Source organism: Quercus lobata, chromosome 12, assembly GCF_001633185.2.
Source record: "Quercus lobata isolate SW786 chromosome 12, ValleyOak3.0 Primary Assembly, whole genome shotgun sequence".
Taxonomy (NCBI): Eukaryota; Viridiplantae; Streptophyta; class Magnoliopsida; order Fagales; family Fagaceae; genus Quercus; species Quercus lobata.
The window spans coordinates 36,178,862-36,198,513 of NC_044915.1; the positions used below are offsets into that span (position 1 = coordinate 36,178,862).

The 19,652-nt window shown below is 36.7% G+C and overlaps 2 protein-coding genes across 13 annotated transcripts; both read left to right on the plus strand.

Annotated features, from left to right (window-relative positions):
• The first annotated feature begins 1,468 nt into the window (after positions 1-1,468).
• On the plus strand, positions 1,469-8,903 carry LOC115972301 (uncharacterized WD repeat-containing protein C2A9.03-like). 12 transcript variants are annotated; one of them, XM_031092535.1, is made up of 12 exons: positions 1,470-1,748; positions 1,865-2,120; positions 2,211-2,378; positions 3,224-3,310; positions 4,337-4,424; positions 5,227-5,298; positions 7,157-7,291; positions 7,395-7,505; positions 7,602-7,693; positions 7,771-7,876; positions 7,975-8,061; positions 8,150-8,903. In XM_031092535.1, the coding sequence occupies exons 6-12, from the start codon at positions 5,296-5,298 to the stop codon at positions 8,561-8,563; spliced, it is 948 nt and encodes a 315-aa protein (XP_030948395.1). In that variant the 5' UTR covers positions 1,470-1,748; positions 1,865-2,120; positions 2,211-2,378; positions 3,224-3,310; positions 4,337-4,424; positions 5,227-5,295; the 3' UTR covers positions 8,564-8,903. The 12 variants fall into 12 exon arrangements, with proteins under 12 accessions (XP_030948389.1, XP_030948395.1, XP_030948392.1 ...); XM_031092532.1 differs by having other exon boundaries at positions 1,955-2,120; XM_031092536.1 differs by lacking the exon at positions 4,337-4,424.
• Positions 8,904-16,019: 7,116 nt separating this feature from the next.
• On the plus strand, positions 16,020-17,716 carry LOC115970591. Its single transcript, XM_031090198.1, has 2 exons — positions 16,020-16,919; positions 17,582-17,716. The coding sequence occupies exons 1-2, from the start codon at positions 16,020-16,022 to the stop codon at positions 17,714-17,716; spliced, it is 1,035 nt and encodes a 344-aa protein (XP_030946058.1).
• The last annotated feature ends 1,936 nt before the right edge of the window (positions 17,717-19,652 follow it).

Below are 19,652 nucleotides of genomic sequence, written 5' to 3' on the forward strand. Positions count from 1 at the left end.
AAGCGGATGCCATAAGTTGAAATTGATATATATTTCTAACTTGTAAATTTTTGTTGTTATATTGGACACTGCAACAAATTTTTTTTATCATAGTAGTAAAATTAGAGAAAATATGTGAATATAATATTTGTGCCACAACTCTTGTACGACAAACTGTGAGTAGTAGAGAAAATTTGATAGATTCATGTACAAAAATTATTTTTTTGTGCATATAATTTGTTTTAAAATTAATATATTTTCAATTATTTAAACTTTCCTTATACATTATTTTAACAATCAAACTTATGAATAGTAATAATAATTCATTTACAATATTATATATTCTCACTAATTGTGTTTTAAGAATCCTAGAGTATTTAATGTTCTTAATATTACTATTTTTTTTAAAAGAAAATTTCAACCTATGACATTCGCTTCTGATAATAGCTCTTTATAATTAGATCAAAACACCAATCGGTTTTTGGTGTAAGATAAAATTGAATCCTAGATCTCTTATTCAACCATCAAAAATTTTACTAATTGAATTAATTGGAACCCACAAATATTACTATTCTTAATAGAGTAGTTATACGATCATAAATTATTCTATAAATTTTTTTGTCACAACTCTGACGTGACAGATTGTGCGTGTTTAACCATCACTTATATAGGAAGTCACTATTTTTTCTTTATTAATCACACCCTGCTACTTCATAATTCTGACAAGAGGTTGTGAAAATTTTTGGTGGTTATAAACTTTTTCTTTCTAGGATCTGTTTGGATACCGATTATTACTGAAAACTTATTAGTGAAAATACTGTAGTAAAATAATTTTTAAACTATGAATAGTGCTTATGGGAGCCAGTTTTAAAGTTATTGCTACACGCCTACCACTATGCGAACGCACACGTAATATAATCTTTATTTATTCCGTGTATTAAGAATCTGTTTGGATGTCGCTTATTTTGCTAAAACTGAAAATTTATTACTGAAAGTACTGTAGATAAAAGTAAAAATTAGTTAAAATAGTATAGTGGGATCATGAATAATATCAAAAAGTACAACTTACCATAAATAGTAGTAAAAATAAGCTTAATAGTGAAATAATTTATAAATTTCATTGCTTCCCACGTTTCTCCCCCAAGTTTGCGTTGTTTTTTTAGTGGGTCCATGGATACTAAAAAATGCAGTCTTGGGTTATGTTACAGTATTTTTACCTTTAAAAAAAAATTATTATAATATTTTCAATAATAAATTTTTAATTTTTAATAAAATAAGTAGTATCTAAACACACCATAAAACGTTTTTAACATTACCACTACAATGAATGTATTTGAAAGGGCCAAGCCGGTCAAAAAGGGCAGGTTGATTGGGACCCAGCCAGGTGATTCCAATTGATCCTAAATGGTGGTTTGGCACTGGTCCCACCTCGCACCCTCAGATGATCAGTCGCAACTCACACCTTCTCTGTTCTCTCTATAAAGTAGGCCAGCAAGCCTCGCCAGCTCCTTGCTCTTTTTTCGCGAAACCTCTCTGTATTACTACTCTCTACACACTTCTCTTTTCCCGTTATTTCTTCACTCACTTTTGTCCTCACACACACTCAGTGCCTTTGTTCACAAAAACACACCGTATTCCTGATTCTTGTTTGTTTCTCTGGAAAATTTGTCTCTACCTCCTTCTTTTTCCGCTTTGTATTGCATTCTGTTTGATCTTTCGCTTCCAAGGTCTCTGTTTCACTCCGATCTAACAATTCTTGCTATAAGAAGGTAATTTTTCACATATATGAAATTTTTTTTTAATTTTTAATTTCGTCTGAATATACGCTTCCAAATTTAGTTTTCACATATTTTTTTATTTCTTCGTTGTTAATAACTCTGAACAGGTACGCGTTTGACTGTAATGTCGTTGAAGCTCTTTGTTCAAACTTCTCTTTGAATTTTCCCCCAAATTTGAACACCGTTTACGGTTGTAGGTTAATGGCGCAATTCGACAACGGCGACCTCGAATATGTCGTAGACGAATTATACGACATGACCGGTTTCGAAGACGAGTACGACAACCCTTTCGCCCAAAACGAACCGGAGACGAACAACGGTTCCGATCCTCTGGACTCCGACTTTGAAGACGAATTCGAATCGGTACAAAGCCTTGTTGTTGTTGTTACATGTATTCAATCTCTGTTTCAAATGATGATGATGATGATGAAATTGAGTGTGTCGTTTTGACAGAGTAAGTCGAAGACTGATACATCAGCTTTAGAAGCGAGGAATGGGAAAGATATACAAGGAATACCATGGGAGAGGCTCAATTTTAGCAGAGACGAGTACCGCGAGACACGGTTGAAGCAATACAAGAACTACGAGAACCTCTCTCGCTCTCGCGAAGACCTCGACAAGGTATATTTATTTATTTAATTGTTGGATTTCTGTACTGTACTGTAGTGATTGGGTTTGTCTCTGAAAACAAGAACTTTGATTTTTATTTAGTTGTTTATTTAAGGATTAAGTTCCGTGTGTCTTTAGATAATGAAGTAGTTTACTTGGTTATTTATTTATTTGCTTATCGGATATGTGATCATATTCTTTCGTTGTTTCAATATTTTGTTTTAATTATGCGAATATGATATTCGTAGGAATCGACCAAGTAATAATATTTTGAATATACACAAACCAGATCAGACCATATGTCTGTAATTGTGAAAAAGAAATTTGTGGTCCTAAATTTATTTTATTTTATTTTATGGATCTGGGGTGTTTTGTTGTCTGGGATTCGATGCATAAGCACCTCAACAATGGACTTTTTGTGTTATATGGGTTTAAGTAGCTCCTGTAATTTTTGCCATGCCAAAATAAAGGTCAGTATAGAGTTACCCCAATATAAAGTCAAAATTTTGTGGTGGGTAAACCAAGGTTTCTATATATTTTTTAGAAAAAATAAAAATAAAAATAATTGTTTCTCCATCCTTTGGAGGCTGGAGCTAGTTGACACGTTAATACTGGACTGATTGATTTTCATCTTGGTTTACTATATATATTTTAGAAAAAATAAAAATAAAAATGATTGTTTCTCCATCCTTTGGAACTAGTTGACATGATAATACTGGACTGATCGATTTTTAGGCATACTGCAAATTTTTTTTTTCATGCTTAGGACTTAAGGAGAATGCGCGATATTCATATTTATTGTTGTTTATGTTGCATCTTTCTTTGTGTTTTCTTGCTAAAACATACTATGTTTACAGGAGTGCTTACAAATAGAGAAGGGAAAGACCTTCTATGACTTCCAGTTTAATACAAGGCTCGTCAAATCAACAATAGTGCATTTTCAGGTAGAGATTCTTCTTCATAGCTCTCTTTTGTCTTTGAAATGGTTTATGTTTGTCGTCAAAACTAGTTTCTACCTATTTTGGAGTCCCAAGCATTTGATTGTTTTCATGTGTTGTGTTTCCTTGGGCTGTCCCTCTCCCATGTATTTTGAAGTATGTCTCTTACACAGATTACTGTGATAAATTCATAATAGTAGCCATCTTCTATGGTCTATATGTTACATATTTTTAAACTCAATGTCCATGTTGCATAAGCACATTTCATTTTTCTTATTCTGTTTTCTTTTTCTTTTTCTTTTTTTTTTTTAATAAAAATTCTTATTCTAGAGTTTTGAAATTAGTATTACTTAGATGCTCACTTGTACTTATTTATTTCATTGCCTAAAATTCTATTTCATAGCTCATCATAGATATTCTTGCTAATAGTGTTTCCTAGTACGAACTGTAGAGCACATTGACCCGATAAATTTTATTTTTTTAGAGTTTTTGGCAGTTCTTTTGAACTTTGGTTATACACATTATCATTAGTCTGGCAGTCCTGCAGGTCTATAATAAAACCATTTATGGGTTTTCTATATGTGATTATAGCATTTGCGTCAACCATTAATTGGAAGGTATGGAGTTTACAGTTGCTCTCTTATATTAGGTTTAAGTACAGACTACAGATTTTATCAGCTGACATATGCTTTATTTACCAACAAATAAGAGGTTTGAGAACTTCTCCAGAATTATCTACAGGCAAGTGAGGCCGTCATAATAGTCTCTTTTAAGGCCTACAAACTGGTGACAGAATTTTCCCTGACGTGGAGATAATTCTTGAATTTTATACCTAGGCGAAGAAAAAACTGTGTGATTAACTTGATTTTTTGTGAGGACTGTGCTCACTTCTCTCATAACAGAAGATATGTGAAATGTTTCAATTTGTAATTTACTAGTCTTTGTACCAAAATTCTTTTTGAATTATGATATCGTACCCCACTTAAAGGCAGCAAGCTGGGGTTTTATATTTACAAGATACTTTTTTTGCAGATACATGATGAAGGATGCTTACTTTATACTTGCTCTTGATAACTGTTCACCAAATCTTAATAAAATTAAAAGATACAATATGTTGAAGGTATAGTCTTGAATATGTGCCAGATTTATTTACGGACAGATGATTTGATGCAAGTTATAAATATTAGTGCATTATGACTATGGTATGACTTGGCATTCGTAATGATTGCAACATGATGCTGGTGTTGGTGTACTTGTGAATTGCCATGAACACACTATAACATTAAATAAAAAAGGAATCTTTTTATGTATTACATCACATACACACATGAACACTCTATTGCAATGCTTGAAACATCTCTAACCTCATTAACATTTTTTCTTTAATCAGAGCTTATTTTGAAAATTGATAGGTTGAGCTCTGTTATAAGCTGAAGGACTGTCTATACTCTCCTAGCTGCTATTAGAATATAAATGGTTTGTAACTATAATCTATTAACGTTTAAAAATAAAAATGTAGAAAGGTAAATAGTAAGTTAGAAAAACAAAATTATAACCCATAGAACTATCTATGTAGGCACTACCAATTTACTACAGTTGAAGCAATTATTGAATAAAACAAAGTAATTGAGAGAATAAAATGAGGAAGTATCTGCAACCTGTTGGCTATATCCAGTTTGTCTCTTCAATAATAGTTATTTTTTGTTTCAACCTGTGTGTTAAGTAGCCTGATGGGCGTGTGTTCATCATCCTTAAAGTCAAGTTGCATTAAGTTTGAATCTGAGGTTTTTGTCCTAACATTTTATGCTTTAATAATTACTTACTGATTTCATTAATCTTTGAATTCAATATTTGGTTGTGAATATATTGTTTCTGTTGATATCAAATATAATTATGTTGCTTTAACCCCTTTGTGCATTTAGGATTGCTACTTCTCCCTTTATTTCAGCCTTTAAAGCAGGGTGGAGAGCAGCTGGCGCGGCGTTGTTTATATGGTATGATAGGATAATATCTGAGCATTTAGAGGCCTCTGTGGCAATTCCTGTAATTTTGTAGAATTGGTGTTCCTGGTGATGAGGGGCCTGACTAGTACTATCATTGCACCTCTTCACGTTGGATCGTGTTTAGAATTTTGAGATTCATTGCAGGCCTTGACAATCGTTGAATATTTACATAATTTCATCTTCACGCTGTTGTCGTGATCCATCTAATATAGTTTTTGATGATCTTTCTTGCAAGCATGTTAATTGTGTTGTTAACATGTTTGCAAGAAATATCGGTTTAATTGTTTTAGATTTGTCTTTTTCATAGATCATTTAATTTTTAATTTTGTTATGCAATTATCTCTTGTTTTATTTTTTAACTCTTGAAAATGCTATGCATGTTGATTGTGAATTTAGCTGGTTTTGTTGTGGTTCAGGCATAATTGTGTTTGTTATTACTTTCTTTCTTGTCTAGTGAGGGGAAAACATTTTGTCTGGGTTCAACCGTTACTGTTCTAGCTTTCCTAGTTGGATGTATCAGCTTTACGAGTAAAATCTCTTTTGTTAATCTTAGTTTCTTACTGTTTAACATTACACCTTTTTGAATCCCCAAGCTCACATGTTACTTCTCAAAAAAGAAACCCCAAACTCATATAGCAAATGTGCACTAGTCTGGTTTCGCGTACTGGTAACAACATTTATACTGTTTTTTCACTTGTATATTTCTACTTGGACGTTATGCTACATGCAACATTTTTATTTTTTGTCACTTAAGTGCAGAGTCAAGCTCTCATACCTAATGGCATTCCATATTTCACATCCTTGTGTTCTCTAAACTTGTTTGGTGAGGGGGGTGAATGAGGATCCAAATGTTTGCATGGAGATAAGACGGTCCAGTGGGAGATTTATATGTATACACCGCTTTTTTTTAATAATTTAATAATTTTCCTTATTATCCTTATTTCTTGTTCTTTTTGAATTTTTTATCTTTTAAATATATTATTTTTGTTTCGGTGATGAATGCAATGGGACTAAATGTTGCGTGGGGATATTGCTGACCACCAGCCTATTATTTGTCCATCTTGTTCATAAGATTTTGTTTTCCATTTTTTTTTTCTTGCTCTCTCCAGAGGTTAAAATAATTTAAAATTTTGTCCAGGTCTGACTGGGTTTACTTGCTGTCTGGAGAGTCATATTCATTCAATATGTTTTTAGTGTTATATGTGTACACCTAACACTTTTCTTTCCTTATTCTTCTTTATTTTTTGTTTAAATTTGAATCTTTTTAACTTTTCTGTTTCGGTGATGAAGGCAAAGAGACTCAATGTTGTGCGCGGATATTACTGACCACCATATTTGTCCATCTTGTTCTTAAGAATTTTTTTTTTTCATTTAACTATTTTCTTGCTATTCTCCAGTGGCTAAAATATCTGAACTTTTGTCCAGGTCTGAATGGGTTTACATGCTGTCTGGAGACTCATTCATAATTCATTCAGTATATTTTTAGTGTGTCACTGGCACTTATACCACTTTGCTGTGTGTTAGTTTGTTAGGAGTTCCGAAGCTTCTATATCAAAATAACAAACTTCTTGGGGATTTTAAATCCTTGCATATAATATAATATACATACTATTTACTGACGTGAATGTATTGCAAAAAGCGCAAGAAAACCGACCGTACAGATTCAGCTTTTTAATTGACTGGAATATATGTTAATATTTGGTCAATTTATTTGCATTTGTATGCTTACCTTTGAATATAGCTTCTTCTATATGGTTGATGGTCTCATTGTGTTGATTTAATGTATTTTAATGGAATGCTGGACGTGGTTATTGAATGTACCCATCAATGGTTTGTTCTTCTGGTGCAGCTGAGGAATTTGTTATGGGCAACATCAAAGCATGATGTATACCTGATGCAGAACTATTCAGTCATGCATTGGTCCTCATTGCTGAGGAGGGGCAAAGAAGTGCTCAATGTTGCTAAACCTATCGTTCCCACCCTGGTAATCAGTGACTTCTTTGACCAAGATAGACCCTTGATTTTGGTAGCTCAGAGTTCCTAGTGTTTTATGGTTCTGGACTAATTTAGAATCTTTTTGATCACAGACACACCCAGGATTGTTGTCTCAATCACTCTCAAGAGTGCAGATAAGCACCATGGCTGTTAAAGAGAATTTTCTGGTGGCAGGCGGGTTTCAGGGGGAGCTGATATGCAAGGTATGTGATTGAGTTGATAAGTGCCCTCTTGAATGAAAAGCAGTCCATTGCAGCAGTTAATTTTAATATATAACTTGGTTCTTGTATGTGTACCAGAACCTGAATCAACCTGGAGTTGAATTCTGCACTAAAATTACAACAGATGAAAATGCCATCACCAATGCAGTGGATGTTTACCATAACCCCAAGTAGGTCACTTTCTTACCCCCAATAAAAAATAGAATCTGTCTCTGAGTGGACATGCAACTGAACCTTCTGTCTGCAGTGGCTCAATGAGGGTTATGACTGCAAACAATGATGCTCAAGTCAGGGTTTTCGATGCTGAGAATTTTGCTTGCCTTAATCGCTTCTCCTTCGATTGGTCTGTCAATGTGAGTGTTATGTGCAGAAACAATACTTAACAGTTAGGGTGTTATTTGTTGCAATGTTTCTCACATTTGTGCACTTCTTCGTAATGGTTTCTTTGCAGAACACCTCTGTTAGTCCGGATGGCAAATTGGTTTCAGTTCTTGGTGACAGTGCAGAGTGCTTGATTGCTGATGCTCAGTCTGGAAAAGTAAGTCGCTTGTTTTGGTGATTCCTTGCTTGCTTCTTCATTTGTATGTAAGAAATATGTTCAGTTCTGATATATGGATTTGGAGCAGGTTGTTGGGAACCTCAAAGGGCATCTGGACTATTCTTTTGCCTCTGCTTGGCACCCAGATGGACAAATTTTGGCTACTGGGAACCAAGACACTACCTGCAGGCTGTGGGACATAAGGAATCTGTCCGAGTCCATAGCTGTAATAAAGGGAAGGATGGGGGCAATAAGAGCTGTAAAGTTCAGCTCTGATGGCCGGTTTATGGCAATGGCTGAGCCGGCAGACTTCGTTCATGTTTTTGACACAAAGTCGGGATATGTGCATGGACAAGAGATTGATATGTTTGGGGAGATTGCTGGAATATCATTTAGCCCAGATGCTGAAGCTCTTTTTGTAGGGGTATCTGATCGCACATACGGCAGCTTGTTAGAGTTTAACCGGAGGCACTATAACCGATACGAGGACTCCATCTATTAGTGGTTTGCCCCCCTAAATCTAAAGCCAACACTCCACCAACTTGGACTGATGGATGTGCATAATTTTTCTGCAGAGTTTTTGTTTGACTGTGTGAAAGCTTAGTCTTAGAACTTTCGGGTCCCCCTGGTAACATATTGGGGTTATAGTCTTGTATTCCCTCCTGGTTTTGGAGACTAGTATTCTCTCCTGCCTTTGGGGAGCTATTCCATGGTGTCGTTTGGATATGTAGAACATAAATTTTGCCCTTTGTAAAGCGTTTTGCGGTTGCTCTGTATATGGCAATAGTTATGTCTTATCATTTATCATTTATCAATTATTTTATCTTTTTCTTTTTCTTTCAGTTACCTTGTTATCTTTTAGTCCAAATTATCAGGCATAAATGAAGAAAATAGAGAAGCACATGCTCTTGTTTTATCATACAAGGTAATTGGGAAACATGTAAAATTGTGAGTACATGGAAGATTATTGTCGAAGTGCACTAATCGGTGGTCTCTCTTCAAAGGATGTCAAACATGTAAAATTCTTGGTTTCATTAACTTTATGTCGGCGTTTCTTTTTCTTGGATGAGATCAAAGTTAATATCATGGCCTAGAAATTAAAAACGTATGGCACCTTAATGCTCACGATGAATCTGAAAATTGGGTCTCTAGTAATATAATCCTTGGACCACCCTTACCTTCGGAGAGACATTTTCCCTATCTGTAAGGAAAGCAACCCCTTGTTATTCAATTGCCACCCATGTTTCAATGTTTGGTCCAACACTAACACCCTTCATGCATTGTTTCTTGTAGATAACAATAAAATCATTTTCAGATCCTCTGATTACTATCGACAAAGTGGGACAGCATCTGAGTGTTGTGCTGACAATTTCTGTTGAATTTTTATGCCGTGTGGTGTGGATATAAGAAATTGGAAGTTAAAATTGGTCACTAGTGAGTGCTTAACTCAACCAAAGTTTGATCAGACTTGATAATTTCTTATCTTAAAGATACATTTGGATAATGTTATGATCCAAAGCAGTCAATAGCACATATTAGAAACTGTCTTTGATAATGACCCAGCGAAGAATATGCTTCAACTGCTATAACGTGCCGCTTATTCTAAAATTCGCTTAGAAGTAAAAACAAACGTTCAAAGTGGCTTTTAAGTTTCAATTACTAAAAAAAATTTAACATAATCTTAACATGTGGTTTTCCCTCCTCTCTCAGTGTGAGAAGTCATTTTTAATAGACAGTAGGTTTGAAAGTAATAACCTTAGTCTAAGAACTATCCTCGGTAGTTGGACGTTGTTTCCTTAAATTCAGTTGTAACTTGTAACTTGAAAAGAAGTCGGTGAAACGGAATAAATATTCGAATTTTTTAAAGGCAATTATCTAATCTAGCTATAGAAATTAGACGGTGTCCAATTTTTCATCCTTGTAAGTTATTCTATAAAGAGTCAAAGTTCAATCTTTCTTTTTCTTATTTTTCCATTTTTTTTTTAAGAAACGGCAAGTACAACCCACATGCAAGAAAATGGTGCCGTGCCCAGTTTCTGCTTATTCTAATTAACTGACTTGTCAAAATGTTTGTTGTCTAATTAACTGCTTTTTCTAAATAACTGTTTTCTATGGGCACATTTGCCCATACACTTTGGCACAATTGACATATTTGTTAAAGCGTGGTTGGATTGCATATATCTCTTACACACAAGTCCACTATTAGTACTTAATAAAAAGTAATTCAATCGCTGGTTGTCACATATCTAAGTTGTGTTAAAGTGTGTGGTCTTGAACTTTTTGGTTGTAAAAATGAGAGATTTTGTTAAGCTATAAACAAGCTGAGTTTTATTGAGTAGTGAATGTTCGAGCTTGGCTTAACAAGAAAAGTAAAATGTTCAAACTTAGCTCGAGCTCGAACCAAGCCTACAAATAATGTTTGAGCTTGAACTTGGGTTGAATTAGCTTGATTCATTAGTTAAGTCAAGCTCAATATCAAGCTTTTGAACTTGAGTTCTAATACAAGTACATCATCAAATCCATATCAAGCCCATTTTATTTGGAAGAGTAGTCCCAATTTCCAATTATCTAAAGTTTTAGTAAGATATGAATTTATTTTTTAAAGTTGTATCAAGCTTATTACTAAGCTCATAAACGAGCCTAAACTTAACTTGTGTTTTTATTGAAACCAAATATTCACAAGCTTATTTAGGAACAATATTTTTATATTGGGTTTGTCTCATTTATTAAGCTTGTTTATAAACAAATAAACATAAACAAACTTTTTATCAAGCCAAATCCAATCTTTTTATGAAACTGTTTAGATTTTGTTGTACTCTATACTTTCTGGCTTAATATTATTCATTTTCCATTCTAGATTTCTGGGAAGTCAAATCCCAAATTTGAATCTAAGAAGATATTTGGGCTTTTTTGGTGAAAGATATTTGGGCTTTTGGCCCTGTTGCCTTCTAAACCCAAGAAAGCTTATTTTGGATCAGAACCGAGCTATTCATTGACAAGTCAATGGACCTGTTAACTACAATCATTCCAATCAAGTTGCCTCCAAACTCGTTGCGTGAATATGTTATATGTGCACCACCGGTAATGGAATATTTCATTCAACCTTGCACCAAAGATTAGGATTCCAATTCTTGGATATGGTCCTGGTCCATATGGACCATAAACTAGGCCTAGGCATCTGATGAAATATTGGCGCCTTATGAGTTATAATTATCTCCTCTAGCACGAGTTGTGTCATGTCAGCCCAACCTTCTGTAGGGATCAAGCGTCAAAGAGTACAGTTTTATAATGAAAAAGCTTATGTATATAATTATTGCTGATGTGACAAATTGTTAGTGGTAGATTAGTAGTTAAAAAAGTGATGTTAGTAATAAGTCCAAATGAAACCAGTAAAGCTTGTCAATTCAACTAGTGTAAATTATTTATTTTTGCTATGTAACAATACTCTTTTATAATTTAGGAATGTTATGAGGATTTTGACTTAGAAAGATCGAGGTAGAACCTACGTTGTTATAATAACTATCAACGAGCTACCACCTTAATTAACTATAAATATGTTTAGCAGTGTAAATATGTTTAGTTCACTAATTAACACACAACCTGTAAATATGTTTAGCAATGTTTTTCTGAGTAACGTATAACCCCTATTTTTGATAAAAGCATATAACCCCTATAACTCTTGTGACATATGTCACTTTAATTTACTATAAGCCCTTCCATTTCACTTAAATTTTGGCGATAAATTGAGCCACCAAGCAAATAGAGCTAGGTAATATAAAGTGGGATCTGAGACAACCGACCACAACTTTCAAACATGTCAGAAGTGTCATTCAAGATCAACATTCAAATTAAACCAAATGTTTCTTACCAATTAAAAGATGGTCCGGTTGAATAAGTGATGAAATGCATTGGTTAAGAGATGTGTTACGTTCACAACAATTTTAAAGAGTCGAGTAACCTTTATTTGAAGGAAACTTGTTCAATAACTTTTGTTACTTTTCAATACATTAGAACTCATTCAATTTTACGTTATTGGGTGTATTTCAACACATGTTAACAAAAGCCTTGTTAAAAAAAAAAAAAAAAAAAAAAAAAAAAAAAAAAAAAAAAAAAAAAAAAAAACCTCCTTGTTTATCCTACTTCATCAAAATATTCACTAAATTATCTCATGTCAAAAGAACATAAAGTATCAAAATGAATATTATCAAGAACTTTGTAGTCTAATAGCATTGTCTACTCTCTTTTATAAGAAAAACAATGATTCAAATTCTCTTCCTCCATTGTACCATTGTCTATTATCTTTATAAGGAAAACAATGATCCTCCTCCTCCAATTATTATAACTAACTGGAAAAACACAAAACACACAAAAAAAAAAAAAAATGAAGAAGAAGAAGTAGAAGAAGGGACTATTGAACAAGGAAGGAACAAATTGTTAGGGGTAGACTAGTAGTTGAAAAAATGATGTTAATAATAAGCCTAGGTAAAACCTAGTAAAGCTTGTCAATTCAACTAATGTAAATTTATTTATTTATTTATTTTTGCTATGTAGCTGTGGGGCCCAATAATCCGTGGGCCAGGCCCATTCACTTGTTGGGGTCCAAAGGCCCAAGTCGAGGAAAGTGATGGCCCAAGCTCGGCAATACAAATACGAAGTAGCCTTGGGACACAGCCGAGGACGACTCAGTCCTCAGCATAACCGAGATCTCACAAGAGGAAAGGGCAAAAATGGTATAAAAATAACTTTGAAAAAATCTAAAATATCTATGACATTTAGAAAAGGGTACGCTGGGAAATATAACGACCCAGGAGAGCTGCTCTTACTGCCATTCAATGCTCTGTACCTGACAGAGCCGTACTCTTCAGCTTTTACAACCACCCCCAACCACTCTGGGTATGGGCTGATGGGACAAGTATCAGTCTTGGAATGCCGATCCTACACGTGGACGAAGGATAATGAACACACGCTAGTATAAAAGGAAAAGTAAGCAATTCATAGAGGGGGCTGGGAAAAATGGCCAAAAACCAGAGCCTCCCAGCCCGCCTCCAAGAGAAAGACTCCTAAGGCGAAGACGACTTAACCATGTATGCATATCACGTAAAACCCACCGTTTGGCGACCAAGGCCTAACCTTTCAAACCCACGCTCTACAAATGATGTTGTTTGGACATTTTTATGTGCAAACCCAACACTGTTACGGTCCGCCACGAATTGTGTCCTTACAGTAGCAATACTCTATTATAATTTAGGAATGTTACGAGGATTTTGACTTAGAAAGATTGAGGTAGAACCTACATTTTTATAATAACTATCAACGAGCTACCACCTTAATTAACTATAAATATGTTTAGCAGTGTAAATATGTTTAGTTCACTAATTAAACACAACCTGTAAATATGTTTAGCAATGTTTTTCTGAGTAACGTATAGCCCCTATAACTCTTGTGACATATGTCACTTTTATTTACTATAAGCCCTCCAATAGTCCCATTTCACTTAAATTTTGGCTATAAATTGAGCCACCAAGCAAATAGAGCTAGGTAATATAAAGTGGGATATGAGACAACCGACCACAACTTTCAAACATGTCAGAAGTGTCATTCAAGATCAACCTTCAAATTAAACCAAATGTTTCTTACCAATTAAAAGATGGTCCCGTTGAAAAAGTGATGAAATACATTGGTTAAGGTAAGTATTTTATTACAGTCCATAAGCTTCTTTTTTTATTTTTTATTTTTTAAGAGATGTGCTACGTTCACAACAATTTTAAAGAGTCGAGTAACCTTTATTTGAAGGAAACTTGTTCATTAACTTTTGTTACTTTTCAATACATTAGAACTCATTCAATTTTACGTTATTGGGTGTATTTCAACACATGTTAACAAAAGCCTTGTTAAAAAAAAAAAAAAAAAAAAAAAAAAAAAAAAAACCTCCTTGTTTATCCTACTTCATCAAAATATTCACTAAATTATCTCATGTCAAAAGAACATAAAGTATCAAAATGAATATTATCAAGAACTTTGTAGTCTAATAGCATTGTCTACTCTCTTTTATAAGAAAAACAATGATTCAAATTCTCTTCCTCCATTGTACCATTGTCTATTATCCTTTATAAGGAAAACAATGATCCTCCTCCTCCAATTATTATAACTAACTGGAAAAACACAAAACACACAAAAAAAAAAAAAAAATGAAGAAGAAGAAGTAGAAGAAGGGACTACCGAACAAGGAAGGAACAAATTGTTAGGGGTAGACTAGTAGTTGAAAAAATGATGTTAATAATAAGCCTAGGTAAAACCTAGTAAAGCTTGTCAATTCAACTAATGTAAATTTATTTATTTATTTATTTTTGCTATGTAGCAAAACTCTTTTATAATTTAGGAATGTTACGAGGATTTTGACTTAGAAAGATTGAGGTAGAACCTACATTGTTATAATAACTATCAACGAGCTACCACCTTAATTAACTATAAATATGTTTAGCAGTGTAAATATGTTTAGTTCACTAATTAAACACAACTTGTAAATATGTTTAGCAATGTTTTTCTGAGTAACGTATAACCCCTATAACTCTTGTGACATATGTCACTTTTATTTACTATAAGCCCTCCAATAGTCCCATTTCACTTAAATTATGGCAATAAATTGAGCCACCAAGCAAATAGAGCTAGGTAATATAAAGTGGGATATGAGACAACCGACCACAACTTTCAAACATGTCAGAAGTGTCATTCAAGATCAACCTTCAAATTAAACCAAATGTTTCTTACCAATTAAAAGATGGTCCGGTTGAAAAAGTGATGAAATACATTGGTTAAGGTAAGTATTTTATTACAGTCCATAAGCCATTTTTTTTTAAAGAGAAGTGTTACGTTCACAACATTTTTAAAGAGTCGAGCAACCTTCATTTCAAGGTGACTTGTTCATTAACTTTTGTTTTTTTTCAATACATTAGAACTCATTCAAAGTTACATTATTGGGTGTATTCCAACACATGTTAACAAAAGCCTTGTTAAAAAAAAAAAAAAAAAAAAAATCCTTGTTTACCGTACTTTATCAAAATAACCACTAAATTATCTCATGTCAAAAGAACATTAAGTAACAAGATGAATATTATCAAGAATTTTGTAGTTTAATAGTATTGTCTACTTTCTTTATAAGAAAAATAGTGATTTGAATTCTCTTCCTCCATTGTACCATTGTCTATTCTCCTTTATAAGGAAAACAATTATTCGAATCTTCCACCTTCAATTATTATAACTAACTGGAAAAAAAAAAAAAAAAAACTGTAGAAGGAACTACCGAACTAGGAAGGAAAATCTCAATATCTCTTGATGGGATTGATGAGAACACGTTATAGTGACGAGGTCAGCGTAATGACGAGGGTACCCCATGACGACAAACAAACCATCAATGACGAGGAAAGGAAGGTCATTCAATGGTGCCAGCAAGTAACCTGGGCAGTTACGAAACCAGCAAAGCAGACCGTTGGAGGCTAATAAAAGCCCCATAATTGGGCTTGAGGCGTTATGAAAGAAGAGCATTTACACTCCAACGGCTAGCAGTCAGGCTCACAGATATAAAACTCTAACATTTGCAGCATAAGGTACGAGACTAAGATTCTGAAAATATACTTCTTGCTTTTTAGTTCTGTGAACAGCTTGATTGTTCTAACTTTGGCATCGGAGACATTGTGGCAGGCACCACACCGGTGACCACCTTTCTTGAAGAGAACCAGGCGCTAACGGGGAGTTCCATCTGCCTACTGAGACTGACAAGTTTGCACCTCATCAGTTTGGCGCCGTCTGTGGGAACGATATTTTCAGATTCATATCTGAGAACGTAGCTCCCATCAACCCTCTACATTCAGATGGAATCCAACCCAGACTCAGCAGCCTTGGCCCAGCAAGTCCAGGCCCTTGCAGCCACCATTGAAGAACTCACCAAACAGAACCAGGAAATGAAGCTGCGGCTCCAGCAGGTTCAACAAGCTCAACAGGAAGAGAACCGGTCCAAAGATAACTTGGAGGAAGAAGGGGATAGTCAACGGAGAGGAACCCCCCGAAGACCAGCTACTCCGGACGAACAGAACTCAGATCTTCTTCGAGAAATGAGGAAAGAGATGGACGAACTAAGGAGCGCTATCAGAGAGAAGACGGACCGAAGCGTAGACAAAATGATAAGGGCTACGGATTTGCCATTCACTGCTACGGTACTTGAATGCCCCGTGCCGTCAAAGTTTCGCTTGCCTCAATTGGAGCCATTCGACGGACTCAAGGACCCACAGGATCATCTTAATACCTTTAAGACGACTCTGGGTCTTCAGCAACCACCTGACGAGATATTGTGTCGTTCCTTCCTGACGACTCTCAAAGGAGCTGCAAGAGAATGGTTTACTAAGTTGCCAAACTCGTCCATAGACAATTTCAATCAGCTGAGTAGTGCCTTCTTGCGCCACTTCATAGGGGGACAACGCCCAAGGAGGCCAGTAGATTACTTACTCACCATAAGACAAGGAGAGAAGGAGACTCTGAGGTCATATGTCAAGCGATTCACCTGGGAAACTCTGGAAGTAAACGAAGCTGATGACAAGGTACAGCTGACGACTTTCAAAGCAGGGTTGCAATCCAGAGACCTCGTGGCCTCTCTTGCAAAAAACCCCCCGAAGACGATGGCGGAGATGCTCCTGAAGGCACAAAAGTACATGAACGCGGAAGATACTCTAACTGCCATAAAAGATACCAAGAGGCCAGGAGACAAGTGCAAGAGGGAAGACGACCGTAGGGGGCAAAAGAGAGATAGACTAGAACGTCGGAAAAATGACGGGAATAGAAGGAAGGACGACAGAAATCCTCGGACGGTAAAATTTACTCCTTTGGTTATGCCTGTTGACAAGATTTTCATGCAGATCAAGGACGAGCATTATCTCAAATGGCCCAGGCCATTAAACTCATCCCCCAACGTACGTGACAAGAACAAGTATTGCCGGTTCCATAGAGACTACGGCCACAACACAGAAGATTGCTGAGACCTGAAGGAGCAAATAGAGGAATTGATACGGAAAGGAAAGTTACAGAAGTATGTAAAGAAAGGAGAATATAGCAAGTTCAGAGACGACAACAGGATCCAGCGTGAATCCTTCACTCGGGACGACGACCATCCGTCCCAGCCTCCACGCAAGGTGATCGGGGAGATAAACACGATCACAGGAGGACCATTCTCAGGAGGATCATTTAGATCACTCAAAAAAGCATACCATAGACAGGTGAACAGCGTCCACACCATGCCTCCGTCCAAGCACCGACGAACATGCCAAGACATGTCCTTCAGTGAAGGAGACGCCAGGGGAGTAAAACAGCCCCACAACGATCCCCTGGTCATAGTACTGAATATAGAAGGGTTCAATACCAAAAGGATCCTTGTTGATAACGGGAGCTCAGCGGACATTATCTACTTCCCAGCCTTCCAGCAGCTGAGATTAGATCCAAAAAGGTTTTGCCCTTTTGACTCTCCACTCGTCAGCTTCAGTGGAGACAGGGTCTACCCCAGGAGTATAGTGACACTGACGGTGACGGCTGGGACCTACCCATTGCAGTTGACCAAACAAGTAGACTTATTGGTGGTAGATTGCCCCTCATCCTACAATGTCATCATTAGGAGGCCTACCCTCAACAAGTGGAAGGCGGCGACGTCAACCTACTGTTTGAAGGTGAAATTCCCGACAGACAACGGCGTGGGTGAAGTGAAAGGTGATCAAGTCCTGGTAAGGGAATGCTATTAGGCAGTGCTGGCAGGAAAGGAGAACCACACGTGGACGATTGAAGAAAAAGAGGAAGACGGGATGGAGACCTTGGAAATAGTGGAATTGGTAGAAGGGAATGCAGACAAGACGACCAAGATAGGGACGACGCTAAGCCCTGAGATGAGAACGAGAATCATAAAGTTCCTTAAAAGGATTCTAGATGTCTTTGCATGGAGTCACGAGGACATGCCAGGCATATCTCCAGAAGTCATCCAGCATAGGCTGAATGTGGACCCCAGCAGGAAGCCTGTTTAGCAACGACGAAGAACCTTCGCCCCAGAGCGAGATCAGGCAGTGGCAGAGGAAGTAACCAAACTCTTGACAGTTGGATTCATCCGGGAAGTATATTATCCAGAATGGCTCGCCAACGTCGTCCTGGTAAAGAAAGCGAACGGAAAGTGGAGAATGTGTGTAGACTTCACCGACCTGAACAAAGCATGCCCAAAGGACAGCTTCCCTCTACCAAGGATTGACCAGCTCGTGGACTCCACCGCCGGACACAAGTTACTGACGTAATGGACGCCTTCTCAGGGTACAACCATATAAAGATGGCTGAAGAAGACCAGGAGAAGACAGCCTTCATCACAAGCCAAGGACTCTACTGTTACAAGGTGATGCCTTTTGGGCTGAAAAATGCTGGAGCTACGTATCAGAGAATGGTAAACAGGATGTTCAACCAATAGATTGGCAGGAACATGGAGGTGTACGTGGACGATATGCTTGTCAAGAGTAAGGAAGAGCTCACACATCTGGACGACTTGGAGGAAACTTTTGCAACCCTCAAAAAACACCAGATGAAGTTGAATCCAAGCAAGTGTGTTTTTGGGGTAGCCTCGGGGAAGTTCTTGGGATTCATGGTGTCTCAAAGAGGAATAGAAGCAAATCTAGAGAAAGTACAAGCTATCATTGACATGGCCTCACCCAAAACCGTCAAGGATGTTCAAAAACTCACAGGAAGAATAGCAGCTTTAAACAGGTTCGTCTCTAGGGCTACAAACAAATGCATGCCCTTCTTTAAGACATTGAAGCAGGCTTTTGCTTGGACCGACGAGTGCGAAGCGGCGTTTCAAGAGCTGAAGCAATACCTGAGCTGTCCGCCTCTCCTAAGCCCGTCCAAAGAAGGAGAAAACCTATACCTGTACCTGGCGGTGTCAGCCTCAGCAGTAAGCGCAGCTTTGATTAGAGAAGAGGGCCAGAAGCAACTCCCGGTTTACTACGTCAGCCAAGCTTTCCAAGGGGCTGAGTCCAGATACCCAAGGATCGAAAAGATTGCGTTTGCACTAATAGTGGCCTCGCGCAAGCTCAGACAATATTTCCAGTCAAATCCTATTCTAGTAATGACGGACCAACCAATCAAGAAGTTAATGAGCAAGCCAGAAGCAGCAGGGAGAATGGTCCAGTGGGCAATTGAACTTAGTCAATTTGACATTGAGTACCATCCAAGAACAGCAATCAAGGCACAAGCTCTGGCGGACTTCATCGCAGAATTCACGTTCCCTGACGAAGACAGGATTACCGACGAAGCAGATAAAATAATAATACAGACTGATGGTTCGTCAGCCCAAAAGAAGGGGGGAGTAGAGGCCATCATAACCACCCCCGACGGAGAAGTGCTGAAATATGGGGTCCAGCTAAAATTCCCAGCCACCAACAACGAAGCTGAATACGAAAGAATACTGACGGGACTGAGACTTAGGAAAACTCTTGGTGCCAAAAATTTGTTGATCCAAAGTGATTCAAAGCTAGTGATTGGATAGATCAAGGGAGAATACGAGGCAAAAGAAGAAAGGA